We start from the raw sequence: 15,490 nt of genomic DNA, 5'->3' as shown, positions 1-15,490 counted from the left end.
GACAATGACAGCAGATTTGTGGAGCTTTGTCATATTTATAGTGGATCTGTCACCCTGAATCTGGGGACTCTGATTCCTGTCATTTGCTTCCTGACAGCACCCACCCATGGGGGCTTCAAAGTGGATCTCCAAGGGGCAGCAACTGCAGCCTAGAGAATCCGAGGCTCCATCCCAGCACCTTTCCCTGAGAGATTCCCTGGATCTCCTCCCTCCACGCCCTAGCCCAGTGAGCCAGGACCGGGCAGGCCCTCAGAGCAGGGCGTCCCTTTCTGCTATCAGGGGCGTCAGGCATGCCTGTTTGGGCCTTGGGTCCTGTTTCTCTGAATCCCTCTCACCTTCCCTGCCCCCTGCAGCCCACCCAGCCCAGGCTCCTCATCTTCAAGTCACTATCCCAGCCTGGCACGTGTTCCCATCCTTTCCACTCTGGGCAGCCTGCCTTGGCCATCTTCCGGGACACCACATGCCCTGGCAGCGGTGCTCCCTCTGCCTTCCTGGCATCCCAAATGGCCCTGCTCCACTGGGCCCTCCAGGAATAAAATTCATCCTGTCGTGGTCAGAGGCAGGCCCTCCAGGTGGCTTTCCAGGGAGTGCAGTGCTGCCCCATCCCCACCCCGCTCCTCGACATCCCTCCCAGGCACCCCTGAGTGTCCAAAACACTCCTTAAGAGACTGCAGCCTGGGGGACAGGGGGGCAGGAGAGGCTGCACAAGCCAGGAGCAGACAAAAGGAAACTGATTCCCACACGAGCCAGACACAGGGACTTGAGTCCTTAGGAGGATGAGCTCCCATCTTTAGAGAAGGAACGGAGGCTATCCCCAGGTAAGGAGGCCATGGGACATTTACTCCATCTGTCACCAGTGTCAAGAGCACCCCTTCTCTCTGGGCACAGCCTCCCACAGCCCTGCAAATTCGTCCAGGCCTGGGAGGGACTGCCCAGCGTCTCATCACTTGCTCGCCTGCCTCTGCCCCCATCTGCTCCCCCTGCAGGCTTCTGGGTGGTGCTCACAGGACCCGCCTCCCCCCGGCCTCCCTCCAGACTTGAAGGCTGGGCAGGGGGGTCCTCAACCCTTCTGACCCAGCCCCAGAGTTCAGGCAGCCCATGGGCCACTGCTTATTTGTGAATCGTCCCCCCTGAAAGGGGGCTGGGGCGGTCGGGCCCGGGCATCGTGCTATGCTTTGGGTGCCACTGCACGGCTGGTCTGGGGCTCCTAAATCGACAAGGCATCCCATGTCGACGTTTGGACCTTGGCTTTGCAGGTTCAGGGACTCTCTCTGAGTCGGGGATTTGCCCTGACAGACTTCAAAAGATACTATCAGCCAGGAATTGTGTTCTGCTGCCAGAAGAGAAGTGGCTTAAACAACTGAAGGTTTATTCTCTCATAAAAGAATAGATGAAGGCAGCCTGGGCCCAGCCTGTCCCCATCCGCACGATCCCAGCATTGCTGGAGGGGCTCCTGCCTTCGAGTCCACTTACCAGAGTGCAAGGGCAAGGATGGACATGGGGCATGGAGTATGGGGCATGGGGCAGGAGGTCCTGGGACCGCTTCCCGGAAGTCCCGCCCAGCGGCTCTGCTCACATCCATTGGCCGGTCCTTGCCGCAAGGGCTACTGGGAAATGTAGTCTTTTCGCTGAGCACATGGCTGCCATAATTAAAGTCAGGGTGTCTAACTAAAGAAGACGGGGAGAATGCATATTTTCTGCCAGCGTGACAAATCCTAGAAAAATCAAGCTATTTATTTATGGAGGGGGATACATTTTTCTAGTGTTCAGGATACACATCCTTGCTCTCAGGGACTTCTCAGAAGTCTAAACAACAGGGTTGTTAGTGAATAAGCCTAGAATTAGGAAGGAGAATGGGACAGACTTGTAGGAATTAAGACCAACCTCGTCAGAAGCCTTGTCTTCACCCCGCTGCACTTTCCCAGGGAGCAGAAGAGTCGGGTCATTCATTCCCTCACACATTCCTTCAGCAACTAGGCATGGAATAATAACTGTAAACAGGACATGGTGTGGTGCTGTGGGACAGAGGTGGATTTCTGTCCTCTAGAATCCTGCTGTCAGGTGAGGGAGTGACGGAGGAAACACACACACACACACACACACACACACACACACAGTAACTAGAATAGCGACAAGCAAGCCCCAGCTGAGAGAGTTTAGCTGGAGGCACCAGGGAGAGCTTTAGGGCTGCACCTTGAACAGGCGGGATTTCAATGCCTTTCACATTCCCATGTGCTGTTCTGTCCCTGGAATGCCCTTGACCCTCCCTGCTGTCTCCCTGCCATGTCCACTGCCTTCTTCCATGCAGCCTACCAGGGCTTTGGGTTCCCACTCCTTTCCGCCACTGTAGGAGGTGCCGGTTATCAGCCAGCCCTGTCTGAGAGTTTGCGTGTTCCCTGTCTGTCCGTGCAAACTAGTCTGAAGCTCTTGATTGGTGTCCATTTCATTCATTTTTGCATCAGACTCACCTGCTGAGTGCATTGTGAATAAAAGGTGTTATGAAATAGTTTTTGGTGGTCAGGCTATTCCAGGTGAAGAGCTAGCAGAATGTAGACAGGCAAGTCTGAGTACCTTTGTCTGCCTCTGTTTTCCTCCTGCTTACTTTTGTAATTGACCCGTCCATTTTTAGATTATAATTTGCCATGCATTTTTAGTGGGTTGCATCCTTACGTTTTAATTTTATAAGTCAGCTATTTCCACTTATACAGGAAATACTGTAGGATGTAAAGACTATGTTTTGTTATTTAATTCCAATTTGGAAAGTAATACTTCCTGACTTCATCCCGGATTCCTTGCATGGGTGCATCTGGGGACCTGTGGCCCCATATTGGCTGATTATAAGTCATAGCATTATGAACCATGGGCATAGTCCTGGGGTTATTGTCCTGAAGCTGCACCATCACCTCTTATTTGAGAGAGAACTTCTCTGATTTTTCACTGGGTGTTCAGGAGTTGTGCGTTCTGACTAGCCCTTGTCTGGAATAAATCTCTGTTCCCTTCAGAAGGCTTGCTGGAGTCTACTTGGCTGCCCAGGGCAGGCCCCAGGTGGGCACCCAGACAATGCCTACCTTTCCTTGAGATTGGCCAGACCCATGTGCCTCAGCTCCTGTACCAGCCTTGCATTTATTTTTATTGGTAGTTATCACACATGTCATCATTTTGGGACCAGGCAGCTAGAAAGATCTCCGTGAAGAACCTGACATGGCCATCAGCTTGGTTCCCACCTCCCTTCCCTACCAAAATTCCACACGGACTGAGTATGTCCAGGTACCAAGACACTTTGGGGAATTCAGAGATGAGTAAGACATGGTTCTGTTCTCAGACAGTTTTCTACCAAATATCTTATCTGGCAGAGTGAAACTGGGACTGCATGGGCATGCAGGTCACAGGCTGCCAGTGTGCAGAGGAAGGCCTCGTTCTGGCTGGAAAAGTTAGAATCGAAAGACTTCCCAGCGAGGGTGAGGAGAAAAGTTCCTCGGCACGAGGACAGAGAAAGGGTAATCAAGGCAGGGAGAACAGCCAAGCCCGACCCCAGACCTCTCCTCCTAACAATGGTTGCCATTTTTCAAGAATTTACTGGGAGCCACACGCTGGACACACGCTATCCCCAATCTTTAAAGACAGCCTACATTCAAGTTGAAATCCAACACCAAAGCCCAAGCTCTGCCACCCTGCCCTGCTGAGAAACGGCAGACTCAATAGGCCAAGGCAGGTACAGAGGCCATGAGAGGTGGCAGGATGGGGGCCTGAGGCCACTCTCAGCCAGCTAGGGGGCCGCTGCCTGGCACAGGGCACAGAAGCCACAAAGCACTGGCTGATGGACAACGAAAGGGGAGCCAGGGCAGGAGGGAGGGTCCTGTTTGTTTTTTGGAAGTGAAGACGAGAGTGACCCATTCATGCTGCATTTGAGGAAGGTGACTCTGGCAGTGCCACAGGGACTAGGGGAGAGGTCAGTGAGGAGGGCAGGTGGGCAGTGGAGACAGGGCAAGGGATCTGGTTAGGTCATTGTTGTGGAGGGGACAAATGACCTATCCACAGGGCACACTGATTGTGGGAGGTGATGGAGGGACACCAGCCCTCTCACACCGGGAGGATGAGGATACCAGTGTGCACGAGACAGGCGCTGCTTTTGACCTTCACCTGCAGAAACGTGTAAACGTGTTTTATATCTGACCCCACACACACACAGCACGTACAACAAATCCAGTTTCATAAAACATTCTTTAACCTTGCTGCAAGTGATTCACACAGAATTGTTCCAAGGAATTCTGTACCATTTAAAAATCATATTGCAACCTCTAGGCTGGTCTCATAGTCAGCTGGCCTGGAAAGCACCAGGCTGGACGGTAAGGAGGGAGCCAGGACCGGAGAGGGGCGTGGGTGGAAGGTTTCAGCTGGATGATGCTGAGATGCATTTAGAGGGAAAGCCCGACAGGCACCAAAAGCCTCGACCTGAGCTCAGTAAGTAATGCTGGACTCAGAAGGCTCCATCCTGCTCCATCTCTCTCCCTCCCTTTCTCTCTGCTCTCCCTCCCTCACAGACGGGAAGATTTCTGGGGGAGGTGGATGGTGCTGTCATGACCCAGCTGCTCAGCATGGGGGTGTTCAGCCAGTAAGTGGGGCACACTCCTTCCCCGTCCGAATAGACATAGCAAACCAAGAGCTGATGCTAAGTAGCCCAAGCGGATCTCGGGATCCTGACCTCCAAATCCCACAGTGGGTGCCCGTAAAGAGCTCCAAAAGCAACCTTTATGGAGCCAGGGCGTCAACATGATGTGGGGAGGGCTTAAGGTCATGTGGGCGTCCCTGGGAGGGACCCCACAGGTCAGACCCTAGAGGGAAAACCGTCCAACTCAGAGAGCAAGCCATTTGCTCTTCATTGTCTTTAAACCATTCCAAGTGCAGACATGTAATTTTCAGCATGAACTGTCTTCTGATCTGCTGTCCTAGCTCAGGTTCCTTTGGGAATTGCGGTAAATGGGCGCTCTGCTAGCAAAGCCTCCTGAGGCAGGGGCAGGGTGTGGGGCTGGCTTCGGACTCATCACAGCCTGCGTCTGATTTTCAGAGTGACCATGTATGACTATCAGGCCATGTGCAAACCCTCAAGTCACCACCACAGCGCGGCCCAGCCCCTGGTCAGCGTGAGTGTCACCCAGCCCTTCCCTCTGCCAGCCAGCCAGTCCTCTGCCCTCTCCTGGAATGAGGTCACTGGCCCTTGTTCTCACCCACCTTGGGTGTCTGGCCCCAGGGCCCTACCTTGACCATCTCCACCTTCTGCTCAGAGCCACTGCTCTCAGTCCCGCTCTCAGGCAGGCCTGTGGGTCTGGCTTTGGGGCTTCAAAGGGACTGCTCTGGTAGCCGTGACATAACAGGGCCTCTGACGGAGACAGAGAGAGCAACCTGCCCCAGCCTCAGCCCCTGACACTGCCACTTGATCACCAGTGATCCTCGGCAGTACAGCACCAGGATGAGGACTTGACTCATCTCCTGCAGGGGCGTGTCCAACCCCACCTGAGACGTCTGACCTGCAATAGGCATTTCCCAGCTAGCTCAGCTCTGCAGGGCAGATGGGAGGTAGGGGGATGGTGGGTGCTGGGCTGCGGGCCTGTGCTCTGCCGCCCCCACTCCCAGTGGCAGGGCAGCCCATTCTCTGGTCTCTCTGAGGGTGGTGCTGGGGTGTGGGGGGACCCTCAGCCTTGGACCTAGGTGTGAGTGGTGTGCACTCTCTCCTTCCCAGCCAATTTCTGCCTTCTTGACGGCGACCAGGTGGCTGCTGCAGGAGCTGGTGCTGTGAGTGGGGGTAGACATAGGGCTGGTGGAGGGCTGCATGCAAGGGTGGCTTAGGAGGGTGTCCTTGAGCAGGGGGCTGCAAGGTCTCCAGGACAACGCACTTGCTACCAGAACCCGGGGAAGGAGGGCACAATCCCTGGGCATGGACACCACCTCCTGCCCTCACGCTGCCCCTGGGAGGGACCTCACCGCTCACCCAGAGCCCTCAAGCAGGGAAGAGGGTGTCCTAGAGGAGAGGGGATGGCCCGGGGGCTGTCCGGGATACTCCAGCCCCCTGTAACCCAGGTCAGGAGGGTTCAGAGGTGTCCGAGATTCAGTCCTGTGTCCTACAGGTTCCTGCTGGAGTGGAGCGTCTGGGGCTCCCGGTACCACAGAGGGGCCGAGGGTGAGTGCATGGAGCGGCAGGGCCATGTGCTGAAGAGCAGTGGCGTTTTGGTCCACTCATGTGAGACCATTCCCCGTGGGGTGGGTGACAGTGGGGACAGGCGCATCGTTGTTCACATCTCACCCTGCGTGGCCTTCTCTCATCACCTCCCTCACTCCTGGCTCTGTGTGACATCATCTGGGGACACCGCCACTCCATGTGCCATCATCACCACCCCCTGACATCCTGCCCTCCTATGCCACCGTGTTCTTCCTGTACCGTGTCCACCCTGTGCTGGGCTCATGTCCCGGCCAGCCAAAAGTGTCTTCCATCACTGTAAGTAGTTCTGCTGAGGCAATCCCTGCTGGCGGTGGTTTGGGGACAAAGCAGGAGCTACAAAGAACCCGCCCTCCATGACCCGTCCCAGGAATCACCCCAAGCAGGGCTGAGCTGTCCCGGTCTAAAGCACCGTTCCTGGGGGCTGGGGGACTGGGGAGTCTAGCCCAGATCTCATCTCACACGAGGACAGTCAGGCCCCAGGGAAAATGAGAAACTCCAGCCTCCCCTTGGGTGAGAACATGTAAGATTCCAAGAGGAAGGGTGGTGTGGCTGGGTGGCCATGAGCCAGTATGAGTGAGCAACCGCCAGCCCACCCCTTGGAGAAGCAAACAGCGGCACCCCAGCCCGGGCATCGCCAGCCCTCAGCGGGACTCCTGGTTCCAGATGTCCCAGGAGGCGCTCAGGACGATTCCCCTCTGGGACCCTGTGTCTGAGGACAGAGTCCCCCAGAGGCAGCGACCATGAGAGGCCCCAACACAAAGCCCGGTGGCTCTGGCCACACGCACAGGGCGGTAATGAGCCTGGCCTTTCAAAGCACTCACTGCCTGGGCGCCTGGGCACTCCATGACCACAGGAGGTCATCTGCCTCAGTGGGCTCTGCTCAGCTCCTCCGTGTTCATAGAACCTTCGCCACGGGGTTCCAAAACCTCCCACCACCTGGGCTGTCCCCAGCTTATCCCATCTCTTCATCTCTGCTGTGGTCCCCTCTCTGGCTTGCTCTTTGTTCTCTCCTGCTGGCCTTGGCTTGGGGCTTCTTCTGCCCCTGGGCTCAGGGCAGTTAGGGCTGTGTCTCCAGACTCCTGGACTCACACCCAGGATCGATTGGGTGGGACTGCTCTGGGGCGTTTGCAGTCAATAGGTGTCAGTGACAGGAACCAGGAACGCTGTGTCACTTAGAAGCAGGTCCCCACCCCCCTGCACAGAAACACAGGGCTTCACCGTGATGTGGGGGCACTGTCCCCTCTGTCTCTGTCAGCAGCTGCATCTTGAGGATGGTCCCCCTCAATCTGCCTACTCAGAATTTCTCTTCTCTGGGGCACCTGTTCCCTGGAGCTCCTCCCCCTGGCCTGCCAGGTGTCAGTGTCCTCAGTGAAGGAGCACTGGACTTGGAGTCCCAGGCCGGGCTGTAGGTGCTGCAGCCCCGTCCACTGCGTGACCTTGGGGACGCCACTCAACCCTGCCGCTGTCAGGCCTCTGTGTCCAGCCCTGGGGACAAAACTCACAGCCCTGGCCGCTGTGGGCTTGCCCTTCTCAGCGAGGGTTTTCTGCATGCCGGCTGGTGTCCCCTCTGGGTTTCGAGCTCTGGCTGGAAGTTTCTGGGTCTGGAAGTTGAGGAGACCCATGCTGATCTGTGGGACCCCACATGAGCCTGGAAAGGTAGCTCACACTTGTGCCCCCCACCTCTAGGTCTATCCCTGGGGGCCACGGCCAGGCCCTGAGAACAGAAGGGCCATGCAGAGAGCCTTGGGAGGAACAGGAGCGCTGGGCACAGTCCCCACCTGTGCGGCGGGGCCCTGCTCTGCCATGTGCCCACCTCAGGAGGCTCCAGGAGGGAACAGACTTGGGTCCCCAGAGCGGGGCTGAGGCACTCGCCTCTGCCTTCGGTTGAGTCCACTGTCCTTGTCCCAGGGAGCTAGGACAAATCGCACTGCCCCCAAGGAGCCCCGTGCCAGGCGGCTGTGCCTTCTGGGCTTCGGCTGCCCAGGCCTGGAGCCCACCTGCCCGGCTGCCCCCACCCCAGGCGCTCAGGTGGGCCTGGCTATGCGGGAGAGGAGGGCAGGATTGCCCAGGAACTGCGCTAGGTCTGTCCACAGTGAGGGGAGGGTGGTGGGCCTAAGTACCCCCAAGCCACCCCTTGGTGCCCCTCCTGCTTCTGCTCCCCGCTCAGACCCTCCCCGGGATCTGAGTGCTGGAAGGAGCCCTGGCGATGGTGCACCGCCCCCAGCTCACAGCCAGGGCCAGGCTCCACCGTGGAGCAGCCTTTCCCTCCACCGAGACCCAGGGCCCCTGCGGCGCCCCCCGTGTGAAGCCACGCTCTGTGCCTTCCCCTCCCTTCACCCCCACCGGCTCCTCCACACGGGTCCCGAGAACTGCCTGAGGAGGGACCATCTGCAGACGGACTGGGGGGGACTCTGGCCCTGGGAGTGCTGAGGCGAGGTCACCCCAGGCCATGCCCTCCGAGGCCCCTTCCGTGGCCTGATGTCCCTTCTCTGCCCGCAGCCCACAAACAGAAGAAGCAGGACCAGCTGCAGCCCTGCGACACCGAGTACCCCGTGTTCGTGTACCAGCCGGCCATCCGGGAGGCCAACGGGATCATCGAGTGCGGACCCTGCCAGAAGTAAGGCCCCGGGGCGGCGCCACACTCCGCCCTCCCTCGCGACGGAAGTCGGGGCGGGGCCGGCACCCCCAGGGAGGAGGCGGAGCTTCCAGGCGCGAGCCCGCGCTCCAGGGTCTTTCCCCGCCGTCCTCCGGGCAGGAGACACGCAGGAGGCGGAAGGTCTGCGGCGGGCAGGACGCTGGGGACCGGGACAGCCGGGGGCGCTGCCGTAGGGGAGCGGGGAGAGGCGGCGAGCCCGGCCCACCCCACCCCACCAGGGCCGCGGCCGTCACCCCGCGGCGTCTCTGGGCGAGGGCCCTTCAGCGGGTCTCCCCCACCCCTGCTCGGGCACAGGCCGGGCCCCAGGGCGGTGCCAGTGCCCGCGGCTGAGCTGCACGGGGAGCACTTGGAAGGCAGAGGGAGGTGCGAGAAGAGAAGCCGGAAAGTGTGCGCTGTCCTCGGGCCGCTGGGAGCCTTGGGAGGAAGCGGAGCGCTGGGCACAGTCCCCGCCTGTATGGCGCGGCCCTGCTCTGCCGTGTGCCCACCTCTGCCGTGTGCCCACCTCAGGAGGCTCCAGGCCCAGAGCGCGGACAGCAGCGCGGTCAGGCTTCCTGCTGTGTAGAAGCCGCTAGTTACAACCCGCCCTGGCCCGGGGAGGCCGGACGGAAGGGTCTCTCCTGCTGACCCCCGCCGCCGAGCCCGGGAGGACCCCACCCCGGGAACGCAGCGGCCTCCTCGAGGGTCGCCTCAGCCAGACCCCCAGGCCGTGGCACCCCATTGAACAGTGCGGCCCCTGCGGCGCTGGCACGGGGGCTCCCTTCTCCCCCTCCCTGCGCGTCATGCCGCGCGGGTGTCTCCCCGGGTTCTGTGCAGGGTTGAGGGTTGAGATGAGCGTCCCCTGTGCACTGGTCTCCAAGGCTCGGTGAGAGGACAGAGCCGCGGTCTCGGAGGGAAGCGAGGGCCTCAGAGTAGAGAGACCTGAGTTTAAAACTGGCTCTGCTCTTCCTGGCTCTTGACCGTGGGCCAGTGACTTCGCCGGCTCTCGTCTCCGTTTGCTCATCTACAAAATGGGCACAATGGCAGCCCCGTGGAGAGCCGTGAAGGCTTAGAGTGTACACGGCTGTGGTGTGCACGTGTGAACGTGGGAGCCCACCAGTCCGGCGGAGGCGCTCGGCAGGCGGCCGCTGGGACTGCTGGGAAGGCGGTGGGCCCGGTGGGCGGGCTCCGCCCCACTCCGCGCCACTCCTCGCAGGGCGGCCTCGCCGAGCGCGGGACCACCGCGCCACCTGGTGGCCAAGCTCCAGCACTGCCGCTTCGCCCCGGCCTGCCCCCGCCACCCTCACCCAAAGCAAGTGTTGCCGCCCCTCCCATTTGCTCTGGATGGTCTTGATTGATGCCTGTTGTCCCTGCATATATTAATAACGACTCTGCACTCTCCAAAGCGGCCCAGTTTGGACTTCCTCACTTTCTCCAATCTGCTAGGAAAGGAAATGCAGCAGCAAAGGCTTGTGGGGAAAGCCAGTAGAACTGAACCATCTGCCCGGGCCCGTTCCCGTAGCTGCCCCGACCGCACTGCCTCTTGGTTCCGGGCTTCCCTGCCACCCTAACGCCACACTAAAGTCTCCAGAAGTTCCTTCCCTAGAAGCCCTTCTCGTGGTCGCCACGGAGCCGTCCTCGACTCCCTTTCTTTGCTGCAGGGTATTTGTGGTGCAACAGATTCCCAACAGTAACCTCCTCCTCCTGGTGACAGACCCCACCTGTGACTGCAGCATCTTCCCGCCAGTGCTGCAGGAGGCCACAGAGGTCAAATATATCCTGCAGTCCTCGGGATGTGTGCGGTGGGGGCGGGGCTGTAGGAGGCGTCTGTGGGGCTCAGATTTTGAGCAGCGGGGCCAGCCTCCTCCACCACCATCCTGTCCTCCACGGGGCTCCGTCATTTGTTCTCTAACCCTTCCCTGGGCCTCGGTGCTGCCTCCTGACCCCAAAGCTGCTTGCAGGGCAACTGGTGGCACCAGAGCAGGTTCTTCCAGACCTTGTTCCAGTCTTCAGAATGGGCTCCGCTCCTGAGCTATTGACCTTAACAGTGGCTTCTGCACATAATGCCTCTGTCAAATGTGACCGGATGCGCTCCCAGAAGCTCCGCAGGCGACCAGACTCCTGCCACGCCTTCCATCCAGAGGTACGGGTTGAGGCGGGTCCAGGGTGGGCTGGATCTTCACCCCCAAGCCCTGTGTGCCTGGGTCTGTGCCCTGCAGACAGGAGCGTGCCAGTGAACACACCGGTGCCTGGGCTGTTCGGGGGAAACATTTGCGTTTGTGCCCTGTGACACTGTGATAGAAGAAGAAACAGATATTTGGTCTTTCTCCTGATTCCTGGCAAGCTCCTAAAACCCTTGTTATTTGCTGAATGATTAGGGTGATAGGTGCATCTTTCGGTACAGTGTTTGGTCTTAGTCCCTGGTTCCTTCGCAGGTGCCTCTAAGACCTTTGGAATGCTAGGGTTATCTTTGAATGCTAATTAGACGACTGGTGGCGGGGGGCACTAGACAGGATGGGGGCTGGCCACAGGAAACACCAAGGCAGGATTAGAGGGTTGGGACTTTTGGCTCCAACGCCCGGCTTCTGGGAAAGGAAGGGGGCTGGAGATTGAGTTGATCAGCAGTGGCCAAAGATGTAATCAATCGTGCCTGTCGTAACGAAGCCTCCATGAAATCCCTGAACAATGGTATTTGGAGAGTGTCCGAGTTGGTGAAAGGGTGTGGGAGCTCTGCGCACCCCATGCCTTGGCCTATGTGTCTCTTCCACTCAGCTGCCTGAGCTGTGTCCTTTATAATAAACTGGTAATGGTGAGGGAAGCACCTTCCTGAGCTTAGTGAGCCACACTAACAGATCACGGAGCCTGAGACGGGGTCGTGGGAACCCTAGATTTACAGCCAGTCTGTCAGAAGGACAGCAGACCTGGGGCTTGCAATTAGCATCTGAGGTGAGGGCCACCTTGTGGGACTGAGCCCTGTAACTTGCGGGGTCTAATGCTAATTCTCGATAGTGTCAGACTTGAATTGAATTTCAGGACAGACACCCAGTTGGTGTCCAGAGAGTGGGGTGGGAAAAACCCTTCACGTTTGTTGAAGTGGTGGTGTGAAAACACAGCACAGCCCATGTCATTAAAATACGAAGTCAACCAGGATCCAAAGGTGCTTTCACAAAGAGCCACACTTCCTAGGGCTTGGGCGCTAGGTGAATTAGAATGCAGCTGTGCCATCTTGTCCTCATTCCCGCTACGCTTAGTTCGGAATGACCTGAGCAGCGTGAGGAGGCCGTCATGTGGATGATAGTCATAGTGGCTGGAACGGATCCAGAACCGAGACCCACGTGTCAGGCCCTGAGCTGGGCACTTCATACACAGTCCCGTCTGCTGGGACAATAATCCCCATCAGAGATGCTCCCGGAGTTGAGGACTTTCCTGAAGCCATTCTGAGAGGATGACCCCGCAGCCACTCCAAGCCTGGGGGCAGGCAGAGAAGGCTCGTGCCCCCTTCCCAGGCTGCGGGGCCAGCCTTGGCTTTTCCCCCAAAAGGGAGGGGTCTAAGAAAGGTAGCAGTGCTTCCCCTGCTTTCTGAAACTCCGCTTTCCCCAGGATTTTGGCCCCATTCGTGGTGGAAGCCCCTCCCTTTTCGAGGGTCCCCCTCTGAGTGCTGCCCTCTCACCTCTTCTCTGGGTTCGCAGGAGAATGCCCAGGACTGCGGCGGCGCCTCGGACACCTCAGCCTCGCTGCCCCTACTCCTGCTGCCTCTGTGTGTCTGGGGGCTACTGCCCCACCTCCTGCGGTGACACCACCTAGCCTGGCCTGTGTTTTGGCAAGGTGATCCTTCCAGAGCCATCCCAAAAAGTCAGCACGGACATGGGATGCAGCTAACTGCAGTTGGGTCACTCCCAGGGCTCCTCTCAATCCTGGGCTGGTGGCCCCTGCCACCGGAGAATGCTGGATGGAACAAGAAACCAATCCCCTGGCACCACTTTCAAGACGCTTCATGGTGCCCGGTACCATCTGCCCTAGGTCTCAAAATGAGCATACTTCTTTTTTTTTTTTTTTTTGAGATGGAGTCTTGCTCTGTCCCCCTGGCTGGAGCGCAGTGGCGCGATCTCGGCTCACTGCAAGCTCCACCTCCCAGGTTCACGCCATTCTCCTGCCTCAGCCTCCTGAGTAGCTGGGACTACAGGCGCCCGCCACCGCGCCCGGCTAATTTTTTGTATTTTTAGTAGAGACGGGGTTTCACCGTGGTCTCGATCTCCTGACCTTGTGATCCGCCCGCCTCGGCCTCCCAAAGTGCTGGGATTACAGGCGTGAGCCACCGCGCCCGGCCTAAAATGAGCATACTTCTAACCTAACCTTCCTGTCTCCTCTTCGGGAAGCCAGCATGAGCTCAGCTTGGAACAAGACGAAATAACTTACTTCCCCCTGTACTCCCGAGTCCAGACCCAGCCTGACCCTTTCTGTCAGAGTGGTCCCTGGTAGAACCTAAGGACTTCCGGGCACTGAGAAAAAGCAGCAGAATGAGGCCAAATGCAGAGAGGAGGCTAAGGCAAGAACATGCCCCAACTAAAGCATAGATTCCCCAAAGTGAGGCTCAGGGTAGAAGGCAGTTCACTTTCCTAGCTGATGCTCAAAAAGGTTTTGACGGTGTTGGGGTGGGGGTTGGATAAGGGAATGGTCAAGACTGAGAAAGGAATGAAATCCATTCAGGAAATATCGACAGGGCTGCATGTGATGTCCCCAAACTGCTACTATTGAACTTCCCAAAACTTCTTTACAAAGCCCTAAAGGAAAGTCTGCGTCTATGAAAAGCCAACAGGCTGAGCCATCCAATTGCTGCATGGAAATTGATGTACATTCAGGGGACGGCAAAAACAGCTGTCAAATAGTGAAAAAGAGCAGTCATTGTGCTCTTTTTCTGGCCAATGATTTACAAAAGAATCTACTTGACTCTGTCCCCGGAGTGAAATCCTTAGGGTTGGAACTTGTGGGAACATTCCAACTTGCTAAGCAGCGTCCACTGAGAGGGAAGGCCTGTTGGGGAACTCACCCCCAGCGCACACACATCTCCCCCAGGGTCCCAAGGCCCCACAGCTTCCTCCCGCCACCAAACCCCAAGACCTGGATCCCAGGTGACAACGGTCTCCACAGTGAGAGCAACATTAAGGGCAAAACCATGGAGAAATTTGGGAGAGGCCTCAAATCTTTCCGTTTAACAAACCCCAGTGATGGGCATGGATAGTGTGCAGGGATTTGGGGGCCCTTCCCCCTGCTCCTCCATCACCCTCAGCCTCCACACTTCAAAGTACAAGCTGTTCAAGTTTCCTACCAGCAAATAGCCCTAACTTGCCTCTAGAGTAGGCCAAATGCCAACTCTGTAAAACACACTTACATTGTAGGTTACAGAATGTCACTTAGTCATGTCTTGCAACAACCCTGTGAGGGTGGTAGTAATGCCCCCTTACAGCAGAAGACACTGCAGCTCGGAGAAGCCAGCTTAAGTGGCAGAATAATGCTAGAACAGCTAAGGTTTACACGTACCGAATAACATGTTTCAGCTCATTCTATCCTCACAACAGCCTCTTGAAAGTGGGTACGTCCCATATTATAGAAACTGCAGCAGAGTTGAAAATTGCCTCCAAATTATTGGAAGAGTATTGTGAAGATTGAATGTGATATATTCACGTAACATGCTTGAAACTGCCTGGCATATAGTAAATGCTAAATAAATATATGCTAACTGCTATCATTACATTACCTTGTTTCATGGAGGTGGGGACAAAGAAATTACAATTTAGATGCCAGGAACAGTAAGGTGTCCAGCAAGCCCAGCAGGGTTAAGAAAGCAGCAAGGAGCCCTTTCCAGCCCCTGGGCTGCCATCACTGAGTGTCACAACCATGTGTCACGAGGCCCCACCTGTGCTGCGCACAGCAGGGTGAGCACTCTCGCCCTGCCACTCCCTGCCAAGGCCGTGGCTGCCCACCTGCCGTTCATTCTTTGGCATTAAGGCACATTCTCACCTCCAACTGCATTTGACCCCAACTACCAACTCACAGACACCAACCAGCAGTCTCTCTAGGACAATAACCCAGTGTTATCTTTTGGAAGGCTTATCTTCCCCACCCAAACAGGAAGAGCACTTTCAGGCAAATTTATCAACTCTTAAAAAGCCAAGCTTAGGAAGCTGGAGCAGCTTCTGGCCTTGTTTTGTCTGCTTCCTCTGGGCCCCATGTCTCTGCATGGCCAAGGGGAATCCCTTTCAAGACCATTGGAAGGAGAACCCGTTTCTGATAAAGTAACCTTCTCTACTTTGGAGAACAAAATATTCTCGTAAGTTTTGCCTTTGAAGCTCAGAACGATTCCTCCTTTTCTACTCTTAGCAGAACCACTAGAGGACAGCAGGTGGCAGCCTGGCTCACTCTAAAGCCCATCACCTGCTTTCAGAGGCATGAAGTTGGAACCTAAGTCATTTAATAAATTTGAATGCGGAATTTTGAAATCTTATGTTGTACACCTTTGGAGGACCAGGAACTTAAGGATGCTGCCAGATCCTCCTTCCTCAGTACCAAGGATATGTTAACTACTAAATCCACCTAATACTGTTGTGTATTTCAATAGAAGAGCTTTCAGGGGAAATGCTTCAACC

General features: G+C 56.9%; 1 protein-coding gene across 1 annotated transcript in view; it reads left to right on the top strand.

Moving 5' to 3' along the window:
* Positions 1-12,886, top strand: part of CACNA2D4 (calcium voltage-gated channel auxiliary subunit alpha2delta 4) — a 126,874-nt gene extending 113,988 nt beyond the window's left edge. The window contains exons 30-38 of the mRNA XM_026447804.1: positions 4,542-4,612; positions 5,066-5,141; positions 5,738-5,790; positions 6,123-6,175; positions 6,470-6,490; positions 8,714-8,831; positions 10,508-10,620; positions 10,907-10,989; positions 12,536-12,886. Of these exons, the coding sequence (XP_026303589.1) occupies positions 4,542-4,612; positions 5,066-5,141; positions 5,738-5,790; positions 6,123-6,175; positions 6,470-6,490; positions 8,714-8,831; positions 10,508-10,620; positions 10,907-10,989; positions 12,536-12,640 (693 nt within the window). The 3' untranslated portion in view covers positions 12,641-12,886. The remainder of the gene's footprint in view (positions 1-4,541; positions 4,613-5,065; positions 5,142-5,737; positions 5,791-6,122; positions 6,176-6,469; positions 6,491-8,713; positions 8,832-10,507; positions 10,621-10,906; positions 10,990-12,535) is intronic.
* Positions 12,887-15,490: the final 2,604 nt, after the last annotated feature.

This window comes from Piliocolobus tephrosceles, chromosome 10 (genome assembly GCF_002776525.5).
Source record: "Piliocolobus tephrosceles isolate RC106 chromosome 10, ASM277652v3, whole genome shotgun sequence".
NCBI classification, from domain to species: domain Eukaryota; kingdom Metazoa; phylum Chordata; class Mammalia; order Primates; family Cercopithecidae; genus Piliocolobus; species Piliocolobus tephrosceles.
The sequence above is the reverse complement of the archived record's forward strand: the minus strand, read 5'-3'. Positions and strand labels throughout refer to the sequence as shown.